Source organism: Cervus canadensis, chromosome 10 (assembly GCF_019320065.1).
Source record: "Cervus canadensis isolate Bull #8, Minnesota chromosome 10, ASM1932006v1, whole genome shotgun sequence".
Classification (NCBI taxonomy): Eukaryota; Metazoa; Chordata; class Mammalia; order Artiodactyla; family Cervidae; genus Cervus; species Cervus canadensis.
The window spans coordinates 28,584,180-28,611,727 of record NC_057395.1 but is presented as its reverse complement, the minus strand read 5'-3'; the positions used below and the strand labels follow the sequence as shown (position 1 = coordinate 28,611,727).

The 27,548-nt window shown below is 38.3% G+C and overlaps 2 protein-coding genes across 11 annotated transcripts in view; both read right to left on the bottom strand.

Moving 5' to 3' along the window:
- MYO3A (myosin IIIA) overlaps positions 1 to 27,548 on the bottom strand; it is a 179,921-nt gene that overhangs the window by 76,791 nt on the left and 75,582 nt on the right. For 8 of the 9 annotated variants that reach the window (XR_006271652.1, XM_043479923.1, XM_043479920.1 and 5 more), the window contains 8 exons: positions 24,073 to 24,172; positions 21,694 to 21,810; positions 18,693 to 18,797; positions 18,502 to 18,585; positions 15,788 to 15,990; positions 8,047 to 8,145; positions 7,837 to 7,951; positions 1,590 to 1,716 (listed from right to left, as the gene is read on the bottom strand). Coding sequence is in view for 8 of the 9 variants with exons in the window: in XM_043479923.1 (XP_043335858.1) it covers positions 1,590 to 1,716; positions 7,837 to 7,951; positions 8,047 to 8,145; positions 15,788 to 15,990; positions 18,502 to 18,585; positions 18,693 to 18,797; positions 21,694 to 21,810; positions 24,073 to 24,172 (950 nt within the window). In the remaining variant the exon portion in view is untranslated. Of the gene's footprint in view, positions 1 to 1,260; positions 1,717 to 7,836; positions 7,952 to 8,046; positions 8,146 to 15,787; positions 15,991 to 18,501; positions 18,586 to 18,692; positions 18,798 to 21,693; positions 21,811 to 24,072; positions 24,173 to 27,548 lie in introns of those variants that run through there. The other variant, XM_043479926.1, reaches the window with a different exon arrangement.
- Positions 11,889 to 12,990, bottom strand: LOC122448539 (heterogeneous nuclear ribonucleoprotein A3-like). Of its 2 annotated transcripts, XM_043479929.1 has the most exons (2): positions 12,237 to 12,990; positions 11,889 to 12,095 (listed from the first exon to the last, which is right to left on the bottom strand). In XM_043479929.1, the coding sequence occupies exons 1-2, from the start codon at positions 12,988 to 12,990 to the stop codon at positions 11,920 to 11,922; spliced, it is 930 nt and encodes a 309-aa protein (XP_043335864.1). In that variant the 3' UTR covers positions 11,889 to 11,919. The 2 variants fall into 2 exon arrangements, with proteins under 2 accessions (XP_043335864.1, XP_043335863.1); XM_043479928.1 differs by having other exon boundaries at positions 11,889 to 12,990.

Genomic DNA, 27,548 nt, shown 5'->3' with positions numbered 1-27,548 from the left:
TTCAGTTTAGTGGTAACTCACATACTTATATCTACATCATAGCTTTATTGCAGCTCATTCTGTTGGTGCTGATAAGTCATCTAAATATGATCAGACAGTGAGGTTTGAATTTTAACATGGCATTTTATGGCTACTCCTTCCACTTCTGATAACCTAATATTGTATGGGCCAAGTAAGTTTTCTTTATATAGGAAAAGCCAGAAGAGGTTACATCACTACATGCCAACCTCAGACACATGCTGTATTACCCAGCTGGTTCCAAACACTCAGTAGGATGAAGATGATAGAGATCTGTGGACAGGTTCAGACCAGGGTGGTTTGGCATTCGGCTCTCTGAAATCACCCTAAAACATCTCATTCTGTTCGTAAGTAAGTATAAATCAGAAAAAAATATATACAGCAGGTCCCCTACATATGAACCTTCAAGTTGCGAGCTTTCCAAGATGGGAGCTTGCATCTGATTCCAGCAAAGAACCAGAACCTGTGCCATCAACATCAGGCATGAGTGAAACTGCCGCTTGCCCTCCATCTCCTACTGCTGATGACCCTTCATCCCCGCCTTCTCCGACCTCTTCTCCCTCCTCCAGTCAGTAACTCTACCTGCCTGTTCACTTAATGCCAACCCCTGTGTGCCTCCTGTACCGTAATGCTGTATTTTTCAAGATACAGTACTGTAAGATTTTAAATGTTTTATTTTTGTGCTTGCTTTTATGTTTTATTTGTGTAAAAAGTATTACAAACCTATTACAGTACAGAACTAGACAGCTAACAGTGTTAATTGGGTGCCTAAACTAACTTTGATGGACTTACGAACAGAACGCACTTACTTACAAACACACTCTTGGAATGGAATTTGTTCGTATGTAGGGGTCGCACAGAGTCGGACACGACTGAAGTGACTTAGCAGTAGCAGGGGACTTACTATAAATTAAATTTTATATCATATTTCCCAGGTTACCAAGTGAAACTTTAACAGATCTGGAATTGTGGGGCATATGCCAATATTAAAAATAAAAATAGGGTATACTCTAAAAAAAAAGTTTGCCACAGGATGCTATCAGTGAGAAACCTTAAATTACTGAAATAATTCATTAAACTCAGTCAATAAAAGTTGATTTGAAGCAAATACCATGATGTACTTTTCTTGCACAGAAAATGACTCCAAAATAAACCAACCCAAGATGAATATGTATAAAACTCCATTTGGTACAAAAATAAATATTCAGATCTTTATTACTTATAAATGACAGAGATGCCAAATTTACACAATAACAACTTCAACTCTTTTTCACATCAGTTTGCTAAATCTTAATTATGTTTTCTGTGCTTTTACACTGAAATGTAAATAGCTCCTAAAATAGTCACGAAAGCCTAGTCTTTAGAAATGTTTCCTACAGTAATTAGTTAATTTGTAGGCACGAAGATCTGTTTTAAACAGTGGACTCTGGAAACTTCACTTGACGCAAATTAAATCTGAGTATTCTTTTTTAGGATTCCATAAACGTACAACTGCCCCGATGTGACACCCTCACGATGTCATCAGACGTTTTTTAGGAGTTCAGTTTTGAATGGAAGATAATAAAACTCACAGTTCTCCAGAGCTGCATGATTCGAAATGTGGCTCTTGTCAATCTGGTGTTCAGTTGCCACTGAAGAAAATTCAATGTTTCCAACGTTCAAGATTGCAGCCAGTATACTGTAGATACTTCCAAGTTGCTGAAATACGGCAAGGAAAGGTTAGCAGCTCTCAAGAACCTTGAGAACAGCAGAGCAGAGACTGTGGCTGCAGACAGACCAGGGAACTCTCCAGGCTCCCTCATAACAAGGTCATCCCATGGACGATGATGCCGAACTAAGAGAAGCCACCTGGCTTCCCTGGTCCTCTCATTCTATTCAAATCATCAATGCTGGCTGAATTATGATGCTCAAGAACTATAACTTTTCATACATGTTGAATGAAGACAACTAGGTACCAAATTATTGTTTTTAAATTATTATGAAATGACTAACTAAAAGGGACTTTTATGCCCCTCCCATTCTGAATAAAACCAATTTTTAAAAATAAAATGTTTCATAGAAATTCACCACTTTGTGTGATGCTTTACAACATTTTAAAATTTACTTCACAAATATTATTTGGTCATAGTGGAAGCCACAACTGATAATCCAAAGAAAATGTACTATATTGTGATCTTAGACTGTCATAAAAAATATAAGGAAAATTAAAGCAGGGGAAAAAAGGCATTCTCATCTTCGACAAAAGACATATAACTGTGCAAAGGGAGACAAATAAAATTCCTGTCATGACATTATAAAAATTGCCTCTAAATGAGTTGACTCATAAAACTATTAATCATTTATTTTAAAGCTATGGCAAGAAAATGGTGTAGAGAATCACGTGTTTTTAAAAGTTTTAGAGTTTTCTAATTTGTGCTATTTTTAGAGAATATTTTATTTTGACTTGCCTGTCAATTTGCCTGGCGTGTGCTGAATCACAAATGTACAAATAAACTAAATCCCAGGGATATTTAAAGGGACACATACACCACGGGTGCTGTCAACACCAATCAGAGAAAGACGAGGACAGAGAGAGAAAGAAACACGGAGAGAGAGAGAGAAACGTTCTCTCTATTGGAGAGTCACCAAAATTGTGAAAGGCAGCAAGCTGTGCTTAGAGGATATGAAAATCAAGCCACTTAATTTTATTTTGCAAGTTGCCTCTTTTCAAGATGAAGTTGAAGCAGCTATGGACAAAGGACACATCCAAAAAAGCCAGTGAGATGACATTAAATAATCAGGAGTGGGATAAAAAGGAAGTGAACACCCACTCAGTTTAATTCCACTCTGTCCCATCCAGGACAGTCTGTCTTGTTAACTCCTGGAGGCTCTGCTTCCAGGTGGGAGACCAGCACCTTCTAGGAGGGTAACCTTGAACTGGACTAAAAATCTTCAAAAATATTTAGCAGCGATTGTGCTTCAGCTCCAGAAACAGATGTTATATTTTCCTTCCTCCTAAGCTGTGTGTTTGGATATTCAATAAACACTGACTATGTTTAAGCTGAAACCTGCAGTTTTACATAAATGAATTATATTTGTCACTAGATGCTGACTGCTAGACTTGTTTCCTTGTAATGTGACTAAACGTTGCTCTGCCAGGCAACCAAAAGCAGTTGAGGCAAATATAAGTGAAACATTGCCTCTAATGATTCAGACTTAGAAGTAAACAAACCAACAAACCAACTAAAACTTATACCCTGCTTCTAAGATAGCAACCTCTGGGGGATGGAACTGGTAAAAAGATAAGTTCCTCCGATGATGCAAAGCAGGAAAGAGAGCTAAAAAGAAGTCCAGCTCTGGGTTGGCAGCAGAAGCTGCTTGCTGGGTGGACGACATGCTTCCACTCTGGAGGATGCTCTGAGATCCAATTAACCTCTTCTGTTTCCCCCTAACCAGGCAACCAACAGAGCCAGACCACAGTCTAAAGGGGCATCGACCACTAGCTACATTCATATTATGACCAATGACTGGAGACAAGAGTGGACGCTGCTTTTTTTCTTTAATCACTGCATCCTCTTCTGCTTTAAGAGCCAGGATACCCGCTAGTGCTTACATTGACTTGTCTCCATACTTACAAGCTGTGGGTGATGGCACAGTTCTGGGGAGGTTAGGGAGAGGTAACGGGTGTCCCAGGTGGAGCTAGTGGTAAAGAACCTGACTGCCAATTCAGGAAACACAAGAGATACAGGTTCGATCCCTGGGTAAAGGAGATCTCTTGGAGGAAGAAATGGAAACCCACTTCAGTACTCTTGCCTGAAGAATCCCATGGATAGAGGAGCCCGGTGGGCTACAGTCCATGCGGTCACAAAGAATTGGACTCAGCCTGGAACAGGGTGGGCATGTGGAATCACCCAGAATGTCTCATGGCTTGTCTGAAATCTCTGGGTGGCAGCCATATGTCATTTGGAATATGGCTGAAACTCATGCCTTCCCAGTCAGGGACTTCCTCTCCCAGAGCTGAACCACCTATAAACACATTAATTTCACTAGTAATAAAAATGTCTAGGGAAATCTGTTTATCAGGATCATCTCTAACTCCAAATGTTCAGGTCAGATCAGTATTGTTCCCAAAAGGTAGTCAGGGAAGGTTAACAGCACAGTTTTTAGTGTCATATGATGTCCACCACCTAGACCTCATGGCTACAAAAGGGCACAAATCACACCACTCTTCACATGGGATATCCACAGTGAGTTCTCTAAGCTTAGTACTCTCTCAATTGTTCAACTCCATTCTGTCCTCATCATTTTTGTCCCAAATCTCCAGCAAAGGCTGTAATTGATCAAGCAAATTGTCCTGTCCTTACATATCAATCTAATCACTGTTAACCTCGGCTGCTACTTCTGCTTATTCTCCTCCTCCACCCTTCCTCCTTCTTTTTCTTTATTTTGTGAGGGTACAGTAGAAGAATGAGATTTATGCACTGGTCCTTTAAAAACCATGCATCTGTCGCACCCGTAGAAAGTTCTTCATTTTAACACATTACAGCTAAGAGCAAACTCAGCAAGCTTCCCTAAAAACCCTCAGAAATCTAAAAAATGAATTCTTTTTTCCATTTCATAGGCTAAAAACTATTGAATGCATCAACAGAGAGAAAGTCTCCAATCATCTCCTTTCTGCCTAGAGACCACAGAACCACTGTTTCCTGATTTGTGCTGCAGTTTATAGAGTGGACAGCCAAAGTCCCAGGCAGGGTCCATGAATCTATAGAAAGAATGAATTATCCAAAATAAATATGGCTGAGCTGGAGCCTCTACTTCCAAACCAAAAAGTTACTCAACTTCAGCCCAAGGCTTCCTGTGAGTAAAGTAAGGATGCATTCAACCCTGGCTTGTCAATGAGTCTACAGTATGTTTTCCTCTTATCCATTTACCTCTTAATCTTCTGGCAAAAACTGAAAACTCTTTGAGAAAGTCATGGTAATGAGTCTTCTCTGGTCCCCAGGGAAGTTATTTCTCCTTGGCTGATCCTGAAAACAGTCTTCCAGGTCCCCTATGGCTCCTACAGCTCTCCCTCACCCCTTCCCACAACAGGCTCATTCACCTAGAAACATAGAAGCAAAGTATTTCAGAACTCAAGGGGGACTCTAAATTCTGGGGCTGTAAAAGCAGCCTGGTAGGGAGTGCCCGCCCCCTCCCCATCACATCTGAATTCCTCCTGGTTATGGAGAAAGGCCACACCAGAAAATTTAACTCTAAAAGTTGAAACACTTCCTGATGGAGAAGGATTATCTTGGTTTACCTAAACCTCTTTTGAAGAGAAGGCCCTAATTTCAAGTTAGAAAAAGAAAAGCCATTCATGAGTCCTTCTCCAACCTCATCAAGTTAGCAGAGATCACACCCCATTCCCTAAGGTCACAGTTCTTAAAAATACATCCCCTCAGGCCTACAGCTAGGATACCCAAGGTGGAGTCAAAGACTTTCTAAAAGAAGTCAAGACTGGGGAACTACCTGTCATCAGAGCTGCCAACAGAAGAGGCTCTGCATTTGAGAAACCGCACTTAGCAGCATACTTTGCCCTATGCAGAGAACAGGTACACCGGGGTTTTTTTGTTTGTTTGTTTAGATTTTTTTGATGTGGGCCATTTTAAAAGTCTTTATTTGATTTGTTACAATATTGTTTCTGTTTTATCTTTTTGGTTCTTTGGCCTCAAGGCATGTAAGAGCTTGGATTCCCAATGAGGGATGGAACCCACACCCTTTGGATTAGAAGGTGAAGTCTTAACTACTGGAAGGCCAGGGAAGTCCCCAGGTACAGCTTTGAAATAATTACTTGGGGGTGAGCACATGTATCAAATGGATGAAAGGCTACTGTTGACAACCTTCTATTTTAGAAGGGAGTCAGCAGTTCCTGACAAACATGCTACAAAATTAGATTCAATAATATCACTGCACATAATTTGAATGATTCTCGTCACGTTTCACTTCCATCAGCATCTCTACATTTTATATCCTGCTGATAAAACTTTCCAAATTTTTGGAAAAGAATTAGGTATTATTTTTAGCTCAGGCTTTTAGTAGAGATTTGAACCCAAGAAACTTTAGTAAACTTCTTAAGCAGATACATGAACAGTTTCAAGTTGTAGGAGTGTCATTTATGAAAATGAAATTAAAATCCAACAAATTGCACACTACTTTCCTGCAAGAGTTCATCTAAAAGCCTGATTTGCATTCATAGTGAAGTATTCTTCTTATCACAGAACTGAATCAACACAGCAAATAGTAAGCTGCTAAGAGCAGAGTCTGAAAGCTTCTCTAAAAGCCTTCAGGAGTCCCTATTAAACAAGATACTTCATTACAAAAATTTTAAAAATACAACCTAGGACACAGAAAGAAATCTTTATTACTCAAGGATAAATTCATCCCCTTAAATGCTTTCATTATTGAATAAGGAACATGGATAGAGAAACTAAGCGTTCTTGTTAAAAAAGAAAACAAGAAACCAAATTCATACATTAATAAAAAAAATTTTTAATAAAATTAATAATACAAATAATGCACTTCAAAAGGCACCATCAAGAAAACAAAAGACAACAAAAGAGGAAATTTTTGCAAATCATGTAAGACACTTGTATCTATAACATAAATAATTCTTACAACTCAATAATAAAAAGAACTTAATTAAAAAATCAGCAAAGAATGTGAACAGATGCCTCTTTAAAGAAGGTGTATAAATGAAAAATGACCAATAAGTGCATGAAATAGAACCTCAACATCATAAGCCTTTATGGAAATGTAAATCAAGCCCACAGTGACACACCATATCACACCCACGAGAGTGGCTAGAACCAGATAATAGTAAGTGCTGGGGAAGATGGAGAGAAGCCCGAACCTACCTACTGAACTGAAAAATAGTGCAGCTGCTTACAGTCTGGTAAGTTCCTCAAAAGGTTAAAAATAGTGTTGCTCTGTAACCTGGCTCTTCCATTCCTCGGTATTCACCAAAGAGAAGCAAAAGCTCATGTCACATAAAAACTTGGACATGGATGATCACAGCAGCATGATTCATAATAGCTGAAAAATGGCACCAACCCAAATGCCCATCACATGATGAATGGATAAATAACATGAGGTATATGAACACAATGCAACAGCACACCTCAGTGAAAGGCAGTGAAATACTGATACATGCTGCAACATGGATGGGCCCTGAAGACCTCATGTCAAACAAGAGAAGCTGATCACAAAGGGTGACATAATGCATCACTCAAGTCATGTGAAATGTACAGAATAAGCAGATCGAGGGTGATAGAAGCAGAGGTGGGGTGGGAATGAGGAGGAACTGCCAATCACGAGCAGGTTTCCTTGCAGGTAAAAATTTAGAACATGAAAATATTCTCAAAGTGATTATGGAGAAGGATGCACACCTCTGTGGCTGTACTGAATCATTAAAATGTACAGTTTTAAATGGCTGACTTGTACGGTATGTGAATAATATCTTAATAAAGCTGTAAGAAGAAAACATGGCACTAAAAAAAGTGTGACATGATCACATTTATGTATTTACATAAAATTTTATATATATGTGAGAGAGGTAAATATATATAAAATAAAGGATTAAGAACAAAACCAAGTTCAATTATATCTCAAGGCCACAGTTTCCTCAAGTATGAGATAAAAATGATAACCGTTATTTCATAAGGTCATTTCAGTAATTTAAAAAATTATCCATAAAACGCACTGAGCACAATGTCTGGCATGTGGACCACTCTATAAATGCTAACTCTTACCATGAGTGATGACAAAAAGACACTTAAAGGTTTAAATGTCTTCCATACTCACCTCCATTGTAAAACCAATGACTTTGAAACACTGCTCAATTAATTCATATTGGGATTTATAGAAACTATTATTCATCATGTCCTGTATTGTTCTGATGTGGTCATTCTGCAGGTATCTGGGGGTGGGGAGGAATCCCAAAGAATAGGTAAGAATCTAAAATTTAGTGAAAAGTAGAAGTATTATTTATAGAAGTTCAAGCTGCTGGTTTACCTGGGAGGCTTGTCTTCTGGCAATTTATAATGGGCTAATTTCTTCTTTTCAGCTAAACCAGTATAGATGTAATAAAAAATATGAAAGTTTTTTTCTCCACTGAAAAGATAAGATATTTTCAGGAAGGTGGTTAGTAAGAACACTTATTAATTGCTAAAGTTTTTTGGTGATATAATTATCAGAACAACTGTGAGTGCCACAGAGGGTTTCCTGGAATACTGGATTTTGGCTTTCCGTGGTTGTGACTGTCTTTAGTATTTTCAGCTACAACTGTCATTGAATTACAGACTCTTCTAAGCACTTTGTTTGAATCATTCGGTACATATTTGTGTGCCCACCAGGCATTTTCTAGGCATTGGGGATACAGCAGGAGCAAACAGTCAAAATGCCCTGACTTCTTAAAGTTTACACGCCAGTGGGAACAAAGTAATAATGAATAGAGCATGCCTGGTGGTGGTGAGTGATACATGATCTCAGTCACCTGCCTTAACCCCCTCATTTCACATACAAAGAAACTGATGCTTAGAGGGGACACTAACCTCCCCTCAGGTCACAGAGTCGATGGCCAAACTGGATTTCACCAGGGCTGTTTGACTCCAAAGCCCATGTCATTAACCACCTCTCTACCCTGTCTTTCTGGGGCTCAGTTTTCTCTCTTGCAAGAGAAATATGTTGCTCATGAATCTCAAGTTCTCTGCGGTTCTCTGTATAATCAGCATTTCCAAGGCTCTATAATAGCACAATTAAGGAATGTGGGTTACAATGAGGTGTTGAAGACCCACTGCTCAGAAAAAAAAAATTTCTTCCGAACTATGAAAGCTCATGGACAAGGCACCTGGTCACCCAAAAGCTCTGATGAAGATGTACAATGAGATTAATGTTGTTTTCATGCCTGCTAACACAGCATCCACTCTGCAGCCCATGAATCAAGAAGTAATGTTGACTTTCAAGTCTTTTTATTTAAGAAATATATTTTGTAAGGCTATGCCTGCCATAGGTACTGAGTGATTCCTTTGATGGATCTGGGTAAAGTCAATTGAAAACCTTCTGGAAAGGACTCACCATTCTAGATTTCATTAGGAATATTCATGACTCATGGGAAGAAGCCAAATATCAAAATTAACAGGAATTTGGAAGAAGTTGATTCTGACCCTCATGAATGACTGAGGGGTTCCAGACTTCAGTGGAGGAAGTAACTGCAGATGTGGCAGAAATAGCAAGAAAACGAGAATTAGAAGTGGAGCCTGAAGATGTGATGGAATTGTTACAGTCTCATGATAAAACTGGAATGGCTAGAGAGTTGCTTCTTATGGACGAGCAAAGAAAGTGGTTTCTTAAGATGGAATCTACTGGTGAAGATGCTGTGAAGATTGTTGAAATGACAACAAAAGATTTAGAGTATGACATAAAGGGAGTTGATAAAACAGCAACAGGGTTTGAGAGGACTGACCAGTGTTGAAAGAAGTTCCACTGTGGGCAAAAAGGTATCAAACAGCATCACAGGCCACAGAGGAATTATTCATGAAAGGAACAGTCAATCAAAGAGGCAAACTTCATTGGTAATAAGTTGCCACAGACACCTCAATCTTCAGCAGCCACCAACTTGATCCATCAGCAGCTATCAATATGGAGGCAAGATCCTCCACCAGACAAAAAATTAAAACTGGCTGAAGGAAATCAGCCCTGAATATTCATTGGAAGGACTGATGCTGAAGCTCCAATACTTTGGCCAGCTGATGTGAAGAACTGATTTGCTGGAAAACAACCAACAAATGTCGAGAAAGGTTGAAGGCAGGAGGAGAAGGGGCAATAGAGGATGAGATGGTTGGATGGCGTCACCGACTCGATGGATATGAGTTTGAGCAAGCTTCGGGAGTTGGTGATGAACAGGGAAGTCTGGTGTGCCATAGTCCATGGGGGTGGCAAAGAGTCAGACAGGACTGAATGACTGACCTGAAGGCTCAGATGATGGCTAGCAGGTTTTAGCAATAAAACATTTTAAATTAAGATATGTGCATTTTTTTTAGACATAATGCCACTGTACACATAATAAACTACAACATATTGTAAAGGTAACTTTTGTATGTACCAAGAGACTGAAAAATTCATGTGACTTGCTTTTCTGTGATATTCACCTTATTGCAGTGGGCTGGAACCAAAGCCACAAATATGTCCAAAGTATGCTTGTATTCAATTGAATTTGAGATGAAAGCAAGTTGTTGGAAATGAAAATATGATCTTGGGACACAGCAAGACATACATATTCTGCTGTCAATCACATAGAGCTATCCATTGAGGCCATGATGTCAGAAGAAATTGCTAAGCCTGAGAATATTCAGAGAAAGAAACACTCCAAGAACAAACTTTTGATAGGTACACATTTTGGGAATGGATGGATGAATCTAAGTCAGAGAGAAAAAACTCAGAGATGAGTTCAGTCATAAAAGCGAAGACAGGTGAGCGTTTCAAGAAAAGGGGCGTCCACAGGCTCAGATGCTGACATGAGGATGGCCACACCCTTTAGAGCTGACTGTTCATACCTTCTACGCCTCCAGCCATCATTTGTGGCAGTCACCAGTAACGCTCTGATGAACAAGAGTGTTGTACATGAGCAAGGTTGGAACAAAACTGAAAGTTCACTTCTGGTCTTTTCTTACCACAAAATAACAAAACTCCTCTAAGACAGGCACAGCATATAATTTAGTTTCCTTTGTTCTAATGAAATCACATTGATTGCTCTATGTGTCATACCTTCAACACTTAAATGATGCGGTGCACAATTAGCAGAGTGACTCATAAGTGTAGACACACACAATTGGTAGTGTTCTTGTTAATTATCAGTTTACATTTACTGAGGACTGTAATTTGATAAGACCTGGAGGTGATATAGGAAATATACTGACCTTCAGTAGATAAACAATTAGAGAATTAAAGGAATAGGAAAAAAAGATTACCCATCTCATGGGTATCTCCAAAGATTACCCAACCTCATGTCCTGCCTTAACCACATCAAGAAGGGAGAGCTCATATGATTAGTGATACCCAGGTCAGAATGGCCTGGGGGCAAACCCCGGGGCTCAGCAAGTCACCAGATAAGGCAGCTGACCTTGAACAATGCAGGTTTGAATTTCATGTGTCCATTTACATGGATTATATGAATTATGGAAAATTATATGCAAATTTTTCCAATATAAAAAAAATGTGTGTAGAATATCTTGTGCAAGATGAAGTGGAGAACTTATCTTTACCCAGGCATACAGGGGGTGTTGACAGTTAGCATAAAATTAACCATGTGTTACTTTTCTTACTATTTTATCACTCTGCTCTCAAACAATTACATGACCATGCAGCATGCCTGTCTCTCATAACTGGAGAAATTGCACATCAGCCTGTCATCACCAAGTGTTTTTTTTTTTTAATGTACCAATGTTTCCAATACTGTATGATGAATATGACTGTAATACCGTCTGCCCTAATATTTTTTTTTGAAAAGTTAAAAATTGCTTAATTTTTTATTCCTGGTACCACTACCACAACTTACAGGGCAATATACCTGATGTAATGAAAAGAAAAAGACAAAGACAAAGCTACAACAGATAAAAGACCTCAGGAATGTACGTCTAATTGACACTACATTGCATTAATCAACAGCTGCGCTTTTTGCAAACTGTGGCTATGACAGTCCTGAACAAGAAGGGTTTCCTGTTTAAGCTGCAGTAACTTTTCTGAGTATGGATCATCGTTCCTTCTGTGGCAGATGTTTACAGTTCCTCTAACACATTTGGGACGACTGTCTCAAAGTAACCTGCAGCTTTCCTGACAACTCCTCGCTCTCTCTCCTGCTAAAAACTGTAGCCCTTTTCTTCTGAGTTTTTAGAACCTTCTGCTACCATATCCACCACTTCCACCACCAGATCCATAACCACCACCATAGGGACTGCCCGAGCTTCTTCCACCAAAACTACCCCCTTTCATGGGTCCGTAATTTGACTGCTGTTGTCCACTATAATTTCCAAAATCATTACAGTTTCCACCACCACCATAGTTACCTCCAAAATTTCCTCCTTCATTGTAACCATCATATCCTCCACCACCGCCACCACATCCACCACCTTGGTTTCCATATCCTGGCCCACCACCACCATAACCTCCTCTACTACTATAACCAGTACCACCGCCATAGTTGCCACCATCACCTCCAAATCCATTGTATCCACCATCACCTCCTCCGTAACTCCCTCGGCTGCCACCACCTCCACCACCATAGCCTCCTCTTCCACCAAAGTTTCCACCGTGGCCAAAGTTACCTCCACCACCTCCAAAGTTTCCCCCACGACCCATAAAGTTGCCAGATCCACCTCCACGACCTCTTTGTGATCCAGCAGATTGCATCTCTTGTTTAGAAAGGACCTTTTTCACTTCACAATTATGCCCATTAGTAGTGTGGTATTTCCGAACAACAATTTTATCAACTGTATCATGATCATCAAAAGTTACAAAAGCAAATCCTCTCTTTTTTCCACTCTGCCTGCCTTCCATAACTCCTGTGGTTTCAATCTTGCCATACTTTTCAAAGTAGTCTCTCAAATTATATTCTTCCGTATCTTCTTTAATACCACCAACAAAAATTTTCTTCACTGTTAGATGGGCAGCAGGCTTTACAGAATCCTCTCTAGAAACAGCTCTCTTTGGCTCCACTGCACGCCCATCAACCTCGTGTGGTCGGGCACACATTGCTGCATCCACTTCTTCCACACAAGAGTGAGTCACAAAACCAGAGCCCCTGGAACATTTTGTTTGGGGGTCTCTCATCACCACACAATCTGTGAGTGTGCCCCATTTCTCAGAATGTTCTCTTAAGCTATCATCTGTAGTTTCAAAGCTCAGACCACCAATGAACAGCTTTCTCAACTGCTCTGGTTCCTTGGGATCATGACCCTCCATTCTGAGACTAGACTTGGCCTCTTCCAACTCGAGTTCAATAGGGGACGGAGAGCCTAATATTTTTAAGATTCTTAAAAAGAATAAGATTCATTCATTAGTATATCAGCTAGGCTACTGTGAAGCAATTAGTAAATATGAATTTATTTTTCACATTATCTTTTCTTTTTTGATGTCCAGTGTTAGGATAACACTGAAAGTATCATCTAAGACAATACTGACATAGGTATTGAGAGATGATTCATCTTATAAAGAGACAATATGAACTTCACAGCATCAGTAGACACAGTACAGTACTTTCAATATATTTTCTCTTCCTTATAGTTTTCTTAATAATATTTTCTTTCCTCTAGCTTACCTTATTGTAAGACTCAGTACATATACTTTAACAAAATACACATTAATTGACTGTTTAGGTTATCGGTAAGGCTTCTGGTTCACAGTAGACTATTACTAGCTACGTTTGGGGAAAGTCAAAGTTATTTGTAAATTTTTGACTGCAAGGGCAGTTGGCACCCCTTAACCTCACAGTGTTCAAGGGTCACTGTATTCTCTGGCCTACCCCTACTGTAGACCCACTAAGGCTTCCTCAGGGTCCCCCACAGATATTGAGGGTGGACCACATTCCTTCAGGCAGCAGCTCCCAAGAGGCGGCAACTCTCCACAGTCCTAGTTCTCAGCAGGCTCTGTGGTGTGGGCCCCCCTTCTGCCCTACAGACCCAGGGCTGGGATGACGTCACAGCACTGCCAGTCTGTGCGTATCTCACCATTTATTCTGGGTTTTTCCAGCCCTCTCCCTCTGTAAACAGTCCTCTCAGACCCTTTGAACTGGTTCTTTCCTTTCAGATCCTGAATGACAGGGGTGTATCATCTTTTAAAGGACCTACTAAGAATTCTTCTATTACATCTCTGACACTTTCACTTTTAAACATCATAAAAAAGCTTCTCTAGTATTTAAAAATGAAATTCAAATTAAGTAAAAGAAAAAAATAAATGTAAAAAACCTGGAAAATGAAAAAATTATAAGGCAAATGTTCTTGAATTATAACTGAGATGTATTTCAACCTGGAATACTTTTCCCCAATAAACAATGTAAACTAAAGTCATTTAGGCCAGCTGAAAATAAGCTTACTTTCTTCATAGTATGCCTAAAATATGACCCTTATTGTGTTGTTTTCTAGACTATATGGTGCAATAGTCCAATAAACATGAATGACATTATTTTTATAACAGCAAATTTGAAGGTATTTATAGTAAATACTTATATTGCATGCCTGCTTAGTCACTCAGTCATGTCAGACTCTATGCGACCCCATGGACTGTAGCCCTCCAGGCTCCTCTGTTCATGGGATTCTCCAGGCAAGAATATTGGAGTAGGTTGCCATTCCCTTCTCCAAGGGATCTTCCATCCTGTTTTGCAGGTAGATTCTTTATTGTCTGAGCCACCAGGGAAGCCCAAATACTTATATTAAAGGCATTTATATTAAATTCTATTATACCTAAATTCCTGCGAATTTAACATACAACACATAACTACGACAATGTAGATAATTCAAAATAAAACCAACACGCACTACCATGTGTAATACAGACAGCTAGTGGGAAGCTGCTATATAGCACAGGGAGCTGAGTGCAGTGCTCTCTGAGGACCCAGAGGGGTGGGACAGGGTCTGGAGAGGAGACTCAGGAGGGAGGGGCTATATGTATACATAAAGCTGATTCACTTCATTGTGAATCAGAATCCGTTTCTGCTGTATTACCAGAAACTAATACAATGTTGTAAAGCACTTATATTCCAATTAAAAAATAAATTTAAAAAGTAAAAGCAGATAAAATCCATGAGATCTTATTAAAAAAAAAGACAAGAAAAATGGAAGACTCTAAATTGCCACAACTTTTAAAAAATACCAGGGTACAAATTCAATGCTATTATTATAGACTTTTCATTAGAACAACAAACAAAGATGGTTTGGGATCATGAAGACAGAAGATAAATTTTGTCATTCAGCTACAAACTGCCAAAAGGAACTTGCTCAACCTGAACATGCCAGAACAACACGTTGGTAGCTTAATCAGAAGGCAAGGAAAAGAACACTACAATAAAACCAATTCCTAAATGCTTTTTTTTTGGGGGGGGGGGGGGCGGAATCCCTTGTGTATAAACACTAGGGAGAATATAATCAATACAAAAATCTATTTATATATACCAACGTTTAAAAGAAAAAATAAGTCATTTCTAATTAAATTTCACATCTGTTTTGTGTAGAGAAGTATATTCTCTTCTACTTAAGAAATCACTCTAATTTATCCTGTTAGTACTTCTATGATGGGCTTAGGCTTTCTATCTGTTTTTATAAATTTAGGTTATTTACTAACTCTTTTAGGGCTTCTGTGGTGGCTCAGTGGTAAAGAATCTGCCTTCCAATGCAAGAGACGTGGGTTTGATCCCTGGATCAGAAGATCCGCCGGGGAAGGAAATGGCAACCCACTCCAGTATTCTTGCCTGGGAAATCCCATGGACAGAGGAACCTGGAGGGCTACCATCCATGGGGTCACAAAGAGTCAGAAACAATTTAATGACTAAAACAACAACTAACTCCTCTACTGGATATAACCTATAAGAGAGTAAGATAGTGCTGAGGGATCTCTGTTTCCAATAGGCAATGCCTCATACATAGTAGATGATGAGCAAACTTTTGTTGAATTTTTGTTACATGAGTAAGACACTTTATTATTAAAACAAAAGCATCATCTTGGCTTACATTTCCCAGATAATAGGAACTAGGTGACATGAACTTACCTAGCTTGATGGATAACTCGGGATTTCTCCAGCAGGTATTCAGAGATCTGTGCTCCCACGACAGCTCCAGAAGGGGTAAATTTCATTTCTAAGTATTTTCCAAATCGGCTGGAATTGTCATTTATAATAGTGCAGGCATTGCCAAATGCTTCCACCAAATTGTTCACTTGTAAAATCTTCTCTTGCAGGGTTTTGTTATTAGCCTACAGAAAATGTCAAGGTGTAAAAAAAAAAAAAAAAGTAAAATTTTATTTTTGTATGAAATGAAAGGTCTCTTTGATAAGCACTTTATGTAGATGTAAACATACAAGAACATGTTCTTGGTTTGTTGCCAAATGTTACAACCCCATTTAAAAAATTTAAGGTAAAATTACATAGAGTGAGATTCACCCTTTATATGGTTCTGAAAGTTTCTACAAACACATGCAATCATATGAATCCCACTACGATTCACATATAGAACAATCCAATAACCTCCAAACTTGTCTCATTATTCTGCAGTCAATCCTCCCCTCCACCCTCAGCCCCCAACAATCACTGACATGTTTCATGCTTTAAATTTGCAAGAATGACACAGAAAGTGAACCATTTGGTATGTAGTATTCTTAATCTGGTTTCTCTGACTTAGCCTAGGGAACTTGAGATTTATCCAAATCTCACCCAGTGAGCTTTATTGCTTTGTATCAGGATCCATTCCTTTTTGTTGCTGAATAATATTCCACTGAATGGATATACCATTGTTTATTTATTCATTTCCTAGTTCCCTTGTTTCCTCTTCCTGGAGATTATGAATAAAGCTGCTATAGATTAGCTATAGTTTTTTATACAAACCTGGGTTTTCATTTCACTTGGATAAATACCTAGGAGTAGAATTGTTGAGTTGTATGATGAGTATGGTTAGACTTTCTAAGAAGCTTCTGCACTGTTTTTCCAAAGAGGCTGTACCATTTTGCATTCTCAGTAGCAATGTAAGAGAGTTTCATTCAGTTCCTCTACATCCCTGTCAGCACTTAGCATCCTTATCAGACTTCTAAAAAATATTTTAGTCATTTTTATGGTATTTCATGGTGGTTTTAATTTGCATTTCCCTAATGACTACTGGGTTGAACATCCTATTTTCATTTGCTTTTGGCCACTTACATATATCTTTGGTAAAATGGCTAGTCATTTTTTTTGTTCCTTTTTTTGTTATTTGAGTTCTTACTTTGGAATTTTTAAGAGTTTTTAAATATATATTCTGAATACAAGTCTTTCATTAGATGTGTGACTTGCAGATAGTTTCTCTGGGTCTATAGCTGCTTATATTTCATTTTCTTAACAGTGTCATTCAGAGAACAGGATGTTTCTAATTTTGGTGAAATCAAATTTACCCTTTATGGATTAAGCTTTTTATGTTGCATCTAACAACTCTTTGCCTGACCCTGAAGAACAAAGTTAACTGACAATTTTCTTCTAGAATTTTAGTTTTTCGTTTAATCTTTTGTCTATGATCCATTTGAAGTTAATTTTTTATAGTTTGTGAGGCCTAGTGTAAAGTTCAATATTTTTGTATGGGCATATTCCAGCACCATTTGTTAAAAGATTATCATTAACTGATCTTTGCACTTTTGTTGCAAATCAATAAGCCACACGTGCAGATTCAGTTCAGTCGCTCGGTCGCATCCAACTCTTTGTGACTCCATGGACTCCATGGAAGCAGCACACCAGGCCTCCCTGTCTGTCACCAACTCCCAGAGTTTGCTCCAACTCATGTCCATCAAGTCGGTGATGCCATCCAACCATCTCATCCTCTGTTGTCCCCTTCTCCTTCTGCCTTCAGGGTCTTTTCCAATGAATCAGTTCTTCACATCAGGTGGCCAAAGTATTGGAGCTTCAGCAATACTTACACAGTACTGTGCAGATTACTTTATTCCTTTGATCTGTATGCCATCTTTTCTTCAATAACACACTGTCCTGACTATTACAGCTTTATAGTGACTCTTGAAATCACGTAGTATTTGTTACTCCTCCAACTTTGTTATTTTTCAAAACTGATTATTACAGTTCCTCTGCCTTTTCTACATAAATTTTTGATTCAACTCCTCAGTTTCTAAAATATAAAATCCTGCTAGGATTTTTACTGTAAACGACAGTGAATCTACAGATCAATTTGTAGAGAACTGATATCTTAATAATATTGAATCTTTTAATCCATGAACATGTCATATCTCTCCTATTATTCAAGTCTTCTTTGATTTCTTTTATCAATTTTTCTATTTTTCAGCATACAAATCTTGCACATGGTTTGTAAGATATAGATTTAAATAGCTCATGCTTTTATGGTGCTAATATAAATGATATATTTAAATTTCTAACTGATCAGTTTTGGTATGTATAATTAATTTCTGTATACTGACTCCCCTTCAACTTGCTAGTAACAAAAGAAGAGGAAGTAAAGAAAGGATTCAGTGAATATATTAGGGCCAGAAAGAGAGAAAATTACATTTATAAAACCTTGTCTACTAAGACTGAGAAAAGTTAGAATTTGCTCAAAAAAAAAGCATATGCTTCTTATACTTTTTGTTATATTTTACACTCACAAAGGACAACAAACATATTATAATTTCTGGGCATTATTAAATGTGGTAGTTCATGGATGTTAACTTCATCAATTAAACTAAATTCTGAAATATAACAAATATTTCTGTTAGGATAGAGAAAGAAACTAAATATACCTTTCCAAGCACTGTCAGCTGCTGAACTAAGAGATGAGCACTTTCAGTTTTCCCAGCACCACTTTCTCCAGAAATAACAATGCACTGTGCAGTGAGAAAAAGGACCAGTAAGAACACTTCATCCTCACAATATTCAATGGACACACAAGAAACTAAGAGGAGAATTTCTAAGAATGTGAGCTTCTCCTTACCTGATCTGAACTGTATGTTACCATAGACTGGTATCCTAAGTCAGCCATGGCAAAAATGTGAGGAGGATTGGCAGCTCTCTTTGCTCCAGTATACAACTTGGAATGCTAGAAGTTAAAAAGAACATGTGCTGTAGGGTTTTGATTTCTGTTTAAATCTTGTTTATTTACAGATAGAGCACTAATTCTTAAAGCAACAGGTCCATCAAATACCTGCAAAGCATTACTAAACCACCAAAACACTAATACATATTACATATACACATACATGCACAAATCATGCACAATTATGTAAAATAAAAGTTTGATACAAAACAACAGGGAAAAATGACATGATATAATATGACATAACATGGTCGGTGGTATTTAAATGAAGACTCTTTTGGAAGTGAAGAACTTAAGGTTTCCAAATGCAATAATTTATTTTATTTACGTATTTTTAAATGTTTCTTTTGGCCATGGGGCATGTAGGCTCTTAGTTACCCTACCAGTGATCAAACCCTTGCTCCCTGCACTGGAAGTACAGAGTCTCAACCATTGTACCACCAAGGAAATCCCTATAATTTCTTTAAATAAGCAATTTAATAAGACAACTAGGTATCATTTTGTGAATTATTTCTTAGATATAATAATATCTGACATACAAGTACTACTTTTTTCCTTTCATATCATTTATTAATAACATACACTTTTTCATTTGATTTGCCCAAGATTGCATAGCTAATTTATAGCAGAATAGGCATTCAAGCCCAATCTTCTAAAACTTTTGTCAATGTTCAAAATGCATTATTCTTCTAACTCTTAAAATGGTAGAAACTAAGAGAATTATATATTTTCACACAAAAAGTTATATTAAGCACAGTATGAAAATAATATTCTAGAGTACTACACAAATAACTAGAAGAGTATGGACCCAACTAAAAATACAACACACACACAAAATAAATAATAAAAAGCCTAGCTTAACTCCAGAATATTAATCTATATTTAAACATTAGGGGTTGAATATTAGATAAATATACACTTATATTCATAAAATACACCACCTGATATCAAAAATCAATCAAAGATTGATGTACCCCATCAATGTACCTCAATGTTCATTGCAGCCCTACTTACAGTAGCTAGAATATGGAAGCAACCTAGATGTCCATTGACAGATAAATGGATAAAAAAGCTGTGGTACATAGATACAATGGAATATTACTCAACCATAAAAAGGAATGCATTTGAATCAGTTCTAATGAGGTGGACGAACCTAGAGCCTATTATACAGAATGAAGAAAGTCAGAAAGAGAAAGATAAATATCATATCCTAACACAGACACATGGAATCTAGAAAGATGGTACTGATGAATTTATTTGCAGGGCAGCAATGGAGAAACAGACATAGAGAACAGACTTACGGACTTACAGACTTATAAGTCTTAAGGGAGGACTTATCAGACTTATAGGGAGGAGGGAAGGGAGAGGGTGAGATGTATGGAGAGAGTAACATGGAAATTTACATTACCATATGTAAAATAGACAGCCAATGGGAATTTGCCGTATGTCTCAGGGAACTCAAATAGGGGCTCTGTAACAACCGAGGGGGGCAGGATGGTGAGGGAGATGGGAGAGAGGTTCAAGAGGGAGGGGGCATTATGGCTGATTCATGTGGATATTTGGCAGAAAACAACAAAATTCTGTAAAACAATTGATCTTCAATTAAAAAATAAATTAATTTTAAAAAATCAATCCATATGTCAATAGGAATTTTTAAACTCATAATGCTGAGTTTATAGCCACTAAGCATATAGTATCTATATATACAATGTAATTTTACTTTTGATTTTCTCATACTTGATAGACGTTACGTCTATATATTTTAGGCATCTGTTTATTGATATGATGCTTAGTGTGAACCAGTTACCAATTACCAATAATTTAAAGAAATAACATATCTCACACAAAGACCACAAACTGCATCCAGATATATCTGTCTTCTCTAATTCTATATTTTAACAATAATTATGTAACTACTGGGCTTCCCAACTGATTTGGCCACCTGATGTGAAGAACTGATTCATTGGAAAAGACCCTGATGCTGGGAAAGATTGAAGGCAGTGGGAGAAGGGGACGACAGAGGATGAGATGGTTGGATGGCATCACCGACTCGACGGACGTGAGTTTGAGCAAGCTCCAGGAGCTGGTGATGGACAGGGAAGCCTGACATGCTGCAGTCCACGGAGTCACAGTCGGACATGACTGAGTGACTACACTGAGCTGAACTGGGCTTCCCAGGTGGCGCTGGTGGTAAAGAACCTGCCTGCCAGCGCAGGAGACTTAAGAGACTGGGTTCGATCCCTGGGTCAGGAAGACTCCCTGGAGTAGGAAACGACAATCCATTCCAGTATTCCTCCCTAGAGAATCCCATGGACAGAGGAGCCTGGTGGGCTACAGTTCATGGGGTCACTAAGAGTCAGACATGACTGAAGTGACTTAGCACTGCACATTTAACTATTATTTATTTATCGGTGCTGCAGGGGCTGCTGAGAGCTATTTTCTGCTCAGAACCATGTGCGTGTGGCCACTACTCAAAGGTTCTAAAAAGTTTTTGAAAGTTGAACCTGCAGTTATTTTGGTCATTGTTGTGATCAATGATTTCTTTGGCTACCCAGCACAACATGTGGGATATTAATTGCCTGCTCAGGGATCAAACCCATGCTCCCTGCAGGGGAAATGCAGAGTCTTAACCACTGACCATCAGGAAATCCCTTAACTGTTTATTCAAAGGACTAGCTAAAATTTTATTTAGCATCATTTGGTGGTGGTTTAGTCGCTGTCATGTTTGACTCTTGCAACCCTATGGGCTGAAGCCCACCAGGATCCTCTGTCCATGGGGTTCTCCAGGCAAGAATACTGGAGTGGGTTGCCATTTCCTTCTCCATCGTTTAAGTTAATTTAAATATCTAAAGAATATAATTTTTGTACAAAGTAAGAAAATACAAGTCACACCACATACCTCTGCCGAATAAATATCCAGACTCTGAAATGGGTTAAGAGCAATGAGTATGTCTCCCACATACATGTAGATATGATCTCTGGAGTAACACTTTTCAAGTTGCTCTGAGACTGTATTCTATAATGAAATAAAAATAATTTCTTTCTCTTAAAAAATCATTGATGGTCAATGATCATTTTTAAAATAAATGATAAATAAATAAAACATCTGGAATCTGGAACAGGATCAGAAAGAAAAAGATCTATTGAGAGTAAGAAGTATAACCTCAGGTCATCAACTATCTTATCCTTTGATGGGTATTTTCTTTTCTTTCAAAAGACGTAGAAGAGTTTTAATGAGATGGATGAAACTGGAGCCCATTATACAGAGTGAAGTAAGCCAGAAAGATAAAGACCATTATAGTATACTAACACATATATATGGAATTTAGAAAGATGGTAATGATAACCCTATATGCAAAACAGAAAAAGAGACACAGATGTACAGAACAGACTTTTGGACTCTGTGGGAGAAGGTGAGGGTGGGATGTTTTGAGAGAACAGCATCAAAACATGTATATTATCTATGGTGAAACAGATCACCAGCCCAGGTTGGATGCATGAGACAAGTGCTCGGGCCTGGTGCACTGGGAAGACCCAGAGGAATCGGGTGGAGAGGGAGATAGGAGGGGGGATCGGGATGGGGAATACATGTAAATCCATGGCTGATTCATGTCAATGTATGACAGAAACCACTACAATATTGTAAAGTAGCCTCCAACCAATAAAAATAAATGAAAAAAAAAAGACATAGAAAAATGTCACTGCAATCTGTGTTTTCCATAGAACACATTAAGTTATAGGGATTATAAACACACAATGCTTTCAAGGAAATAAGTAAATACAGTAGATGAAGTAAAGAGAAAGAACACTACAATAGAGAAAGGAAGATATAGTGAATGTGATGTGATTCCAAATCAAGGTTAGTCAAGGGCTCTGTGAAATGTCTTGGTCCTTCACTAAAATATTTGGCTTTGAAACAGAGTAAAAAGTATAGAGAAGTATATGGAATCAATTTTAATAGTGCCAGGAATCATCATTTATAGTATATGACACAAAAACAAAAGATCTTATATACTTCGGTCAAAAAAGAGACACACACATAAAAAATACAGTTAATAGAAACTAACCCAGTGTTCAATATGTAGGTTGGCCACATGATTAGCAAAGTCTTCTTTATAATCCACAAGCCTAGGAATTCACAACATTGGAAAATGTGATACACAAAGATTCATAAAGGTGTTGTCAAACCTCTGACTTGCAAACACTATTTGATTATGAGATGTTTGACTTTCTGAAGAGAGATTATTCTGATGAAGCACTTGAGTTGTTTATGCAACCCTAAATTTACCAAATGACTACTTCTGTTCAGAAAATGCCTTCTGATTTCTTGCATTTTTAAGCAAAATGCTCAGGTATGCCTCAGAAGTATTAAAAAATAAAAATCTGTGGATCAGGCAGGATAGTGATTCCAACCTTTTGCTGAAAAGGAGTCTTTTATTTTTCTAATGATGTGATTATATGAAATGAAAGGAGATGAGGGAAAAGAGGCTGAGGCCATAATTTACTGGTTTGGACTTACACCTTCACAAGAGATGTGTGAAACATTTCTGAGGTCATTGGGACAAGGAGTTTCAAGAAGAATTCATTTCCTAAAAGGTGGACTCTGTGATCCCATAAGGGGTCCACAGACCATGGTAAAGATGGGCTCTTGAGGTACCTAAGAGGCTTTGGGTCCTGCCATTGAATGTGAAACAGAAGAGGGAAAGGAGGGATTGTGCCAGATGGTGGAAAGAAAAAAAAGTGAAAGTCCCTTAGTTGTGTCCAATTCTATGTGACCTCATGGACTGTAGTCCACTCCTCTGTCCATGGAATTTTCCAGGCAGGATACTGGAGTGGGTAGTCATTCCCTTCTCCAGGGGATCTTCCCGACTCAGGGATTGAACTCAGATCTCCAGCACTGCAAGCAGATTCTTTACCATCTGAACCATCAGAGAAGCCAGATGGTGGGGTAAAAGGCAAATGGTTTTCTGATTACAGTAAATCATTCTTTTGAGACTCCCGAAGAAAACTCAGGACTGTAATCTAAGCAACTCAAGCTTGTGGGAACTAGCATCTTTGTGATTTGAGTATAAAACATAAGAAGAAGTTGACACTGGGCTGGGGAGATCTGGAAATGTGAGTTATGCACAGAAAAACTGAGGACAGGAGAGATGACCAGGAAACTAAAAGAAGAAGAAAGCATGAAACCTACAGATGCCATTCAAAGAACTTCCTGCTCAAATCACTTCTATAAATTTTTTAAAATAGATAGAAGGCTTAATTAAACTGAGTTTCTTACCTCATCCAGAACTTCCAGAGTTGCTAAATCATCTACATCCTTGAGACTGGAAATTAAAGGTTTGCTGAAGTTATTTTTCTTGGTGTAAAGACGTTCATGTCTGAGGAACGATGAAAAGGAAAACCTTTCTGATTGAGAACTTATTACTGATCACACTAAAGTCAAATATAGATACTAAGAGACTGAAAAACCTCCATAAAGCTAATTTACTTAAATTTGACAATAACAACTTACCAGAAAACAGCCTCATGTATTTTATGTTTTCTCCTCTCCACTGGGAAAATGCAACAAGTCAAACTTACTTCATGGATGATCAGAGGAGTTCATTATTTCCATCAAGAGCTATCCTAAATATTTTTATTTATTTTATTTATTGGCTGCATTGCACAGCATGTGGGATCTCAGTTCCCTGACCAGGGATCAAACCTGCGCCTCCTGCATTGGAAGTACAGTCTTAACTGCTTCCATTGGAAGCACTGTCTTAACTGCTGGACATCCAGGTAAGTCCCTATCTTACATATAATATTCTTTAACGTTTTCTCTAAATTCCAATGTGTGATTTAATCTGTTACAAAGTGATGAGTTGGGAGATTTGCATTCATTATATTTCCATTTTTGTCTGAGGTAGTGTTAGGTCACTGGTGGTCAAGAAATGATAATTTTAAAAATTATTGCTTAGCAGAATTTAAGGGAAATAGAAAATAAGCCACACTGGGGACTTTCAAAAGGTAAAATGCATATATATAGAAGATTGAGTTTAGGTACAAGGAAGTGTATTTTCAAAGTGAAACATTTCAGTTATTCTGATAACGGCATAAAAGATCTGGATTTGACATGAGGTCTGGAGAAGTTGCTGAGGTAAACACAAGGGTCTGTTTTGATTCTTCTAGACATGAAAGCATCATCCTCTTATTTACATTATTGTAAATAATTGGAACTACATTCAGTGTTTTTGGACAGATTGTTAAGCATTTGAATTTGTTCAACAGTAAAAGGGGAAGGAATACATAGATTATGAAGGATAGTAAGAATCATACCATTTCTTCACCAAACTATAATGGTTTCTCAGAGAATCAGAGGTTCCTTCATAGTCCAGTTGGTAAAGAATCTGCCTGCAATGCAGGGGACCTGGGTTCAATTCCTGGGTCAGGAAGATCCCCTGGAGAAGGAAATGGCAACCCACTCCACTATTCTTGCCTGGAGAATCCCATGGACAGAGGAGCCTGGCAGGCTACAGCTCACGGGGTTGCAAGAGTCAGACAGGACTTAGCAACTAAACCACCACCACCACCAGAGAATTAAGCCATTATTGATAATTGTCCCCCTCTATCTATGGCCAGATGCCCATTCTATGCACTAGATTCCATCTCCTCTCACTCACTCAAAGTCATCGCTCTCGATGGGTCCCCTTTTACTCTTCTTCTTGTTTAGTCACTATATCATATCCAACTCTTTCATGACCCCCGTGGACGGTAGCCCGCCAGGCTCCTCTGTCCATGGAATTTTCCAGGCAAGAATATTGGAGTGGGTTGCCATGTCCTTCTCCAGGGGAATCTTCTGTAGTATAACTTAAAAATTCCTTGGTATGGAATTCATGGACCTTCAGAGGCTTGTTGCAACCTTTCCAGCACTCTTAGAATATTCCCTAAGATACCCCATATTTTCAAGATCCTGTGCTTTGTTCATTTTGTTTCCTCTGCCTGGAATGAATTTCCTTCCATGTCTGGCAAAATTCTATTTATCATGCAAAGTCAGGCTCAAATATCACCCTTGCTGTGAAGCTGTTGTAGGATTTTCCAGTGAAAATGCAACACTGAGAAGAATTAGGTATATTCCCCTTCTCACCAGGCTAGGAGAAACTTGTGGGCAGAGACCAAGCATTGCATCAAGAATACGAAAGTGTAAACTACATTTGGGGGCTTGAGTTGCAATGTTGAGCCCCATCAAACCAGTGGGTGTGCAAATGATAGTATCACTTAGTGACCAGTCCTGCATCCTTCCCTGTTGATTCACATCCCAATTCTGAGAAGTCTTTGAACAGTAAAGTCAGCTTAGGCACCAAAACTTATCTGACCTACCACCTTTCTCACCTCTTGCCCCAATGCACACACTATTCACAGAATTTGATTTGGTGATTCAGTTTTACCAGAAACTTTTACCTGAGAGTGGGGAGGCTGGCAGACTGATATCTGATGGGAAAAAGGGGGAAAGGCATGCCTAAAATCTGGACTCAGGGATAGACCCTGCAGCTGAAACAGATGGAGAGACAGTGGTCCAGGGTGAGGCAGGACTCCAGGCACCACGGGAAGCCAGTGGAATATTTTAATCAAAGGGCAGAGTATGGAAACAATAGGATGGAGTAGCATGTTTTCATTAAAAAAAATCATTTAACTATACTTCAGAAATAAACATTATCACTAGGTTAAAAAAAAGCTAAGAAAAGTTAAAATTCTAGTAGTGAATGCAATGTAGGGTCATCTATTCTAAGAACTTATTATATGATAAATGTGGCATTTCAAATTAGTAGAGAAAAAAATTCAAGAAATTATGCTGGAACAGCTGGTTAAAATTTTTGGAATCATGTATTTACTTTAAGCAAAAATTAATTCCAGATGGATTTAAACTTACAGATTCAAAATGTCATCATAAAAGTTCTAGGAAAAGATGCAAAAGAACAGTTGTGTAATAATGCAGTAAGCATGGAATTTGTAAGTATGAAAAGACAAAAAAAGAATTAAAGATGGAAGAGATTTGACAAGATAATTTTAATGAGTATAATAAAAACACAAATTTAAAAATTGGGGAAAAGATTTGCAATATGTAGAATGGACAAAGAATGAATAAATCTAATATATCAAGAACTCTTAAAACTCAAAGAACAAACACTGAATATGAGATACCATGAGATATTAGAAGAATGATCTTGTACTGAACACACACATTTTAGGCTTATTTATTTCAATTTGGGAAGATAAATTTATCACTATCATCACTTTCTAAAGAGATATTATCACCAAAAAATGTTGGAAGTTAATAACCTTACCTAGTCCACTAATATTAAAATAACTGAATAAGGGACTTCCTTGGTGGCCCAGTGGTTAAGACTTTGCCTTTCAATGCAGGGGCTATGGGTTTGATCCCTGGCTGTGGAGCTAAGGGGTTTCCCAGGTGGTTCAGTAGGTAAAAAGCCATGCCATGCAGGAGACACGGGTTTGATTCCTGGGTCAAGAAGATCCCCTGGAGGAGGGCATGGCAACCCCCTCCAGGATTCTTGTCTGATGAATCCCATGGACAGAGGAGCCTGGTGGGCTACAGTCCATAGGATCACAAAGTTTGACACAACTGAAGTGACTGAGCATGCACACATGAGAAGCTAAGATCCCACATACCTTGTGGCCAAAAAACCAAAACATAAAACAGAAGCAACACTGTAACAAATTCAATAAAGACTTACAAGAAATGGTCCAAAACAGAAA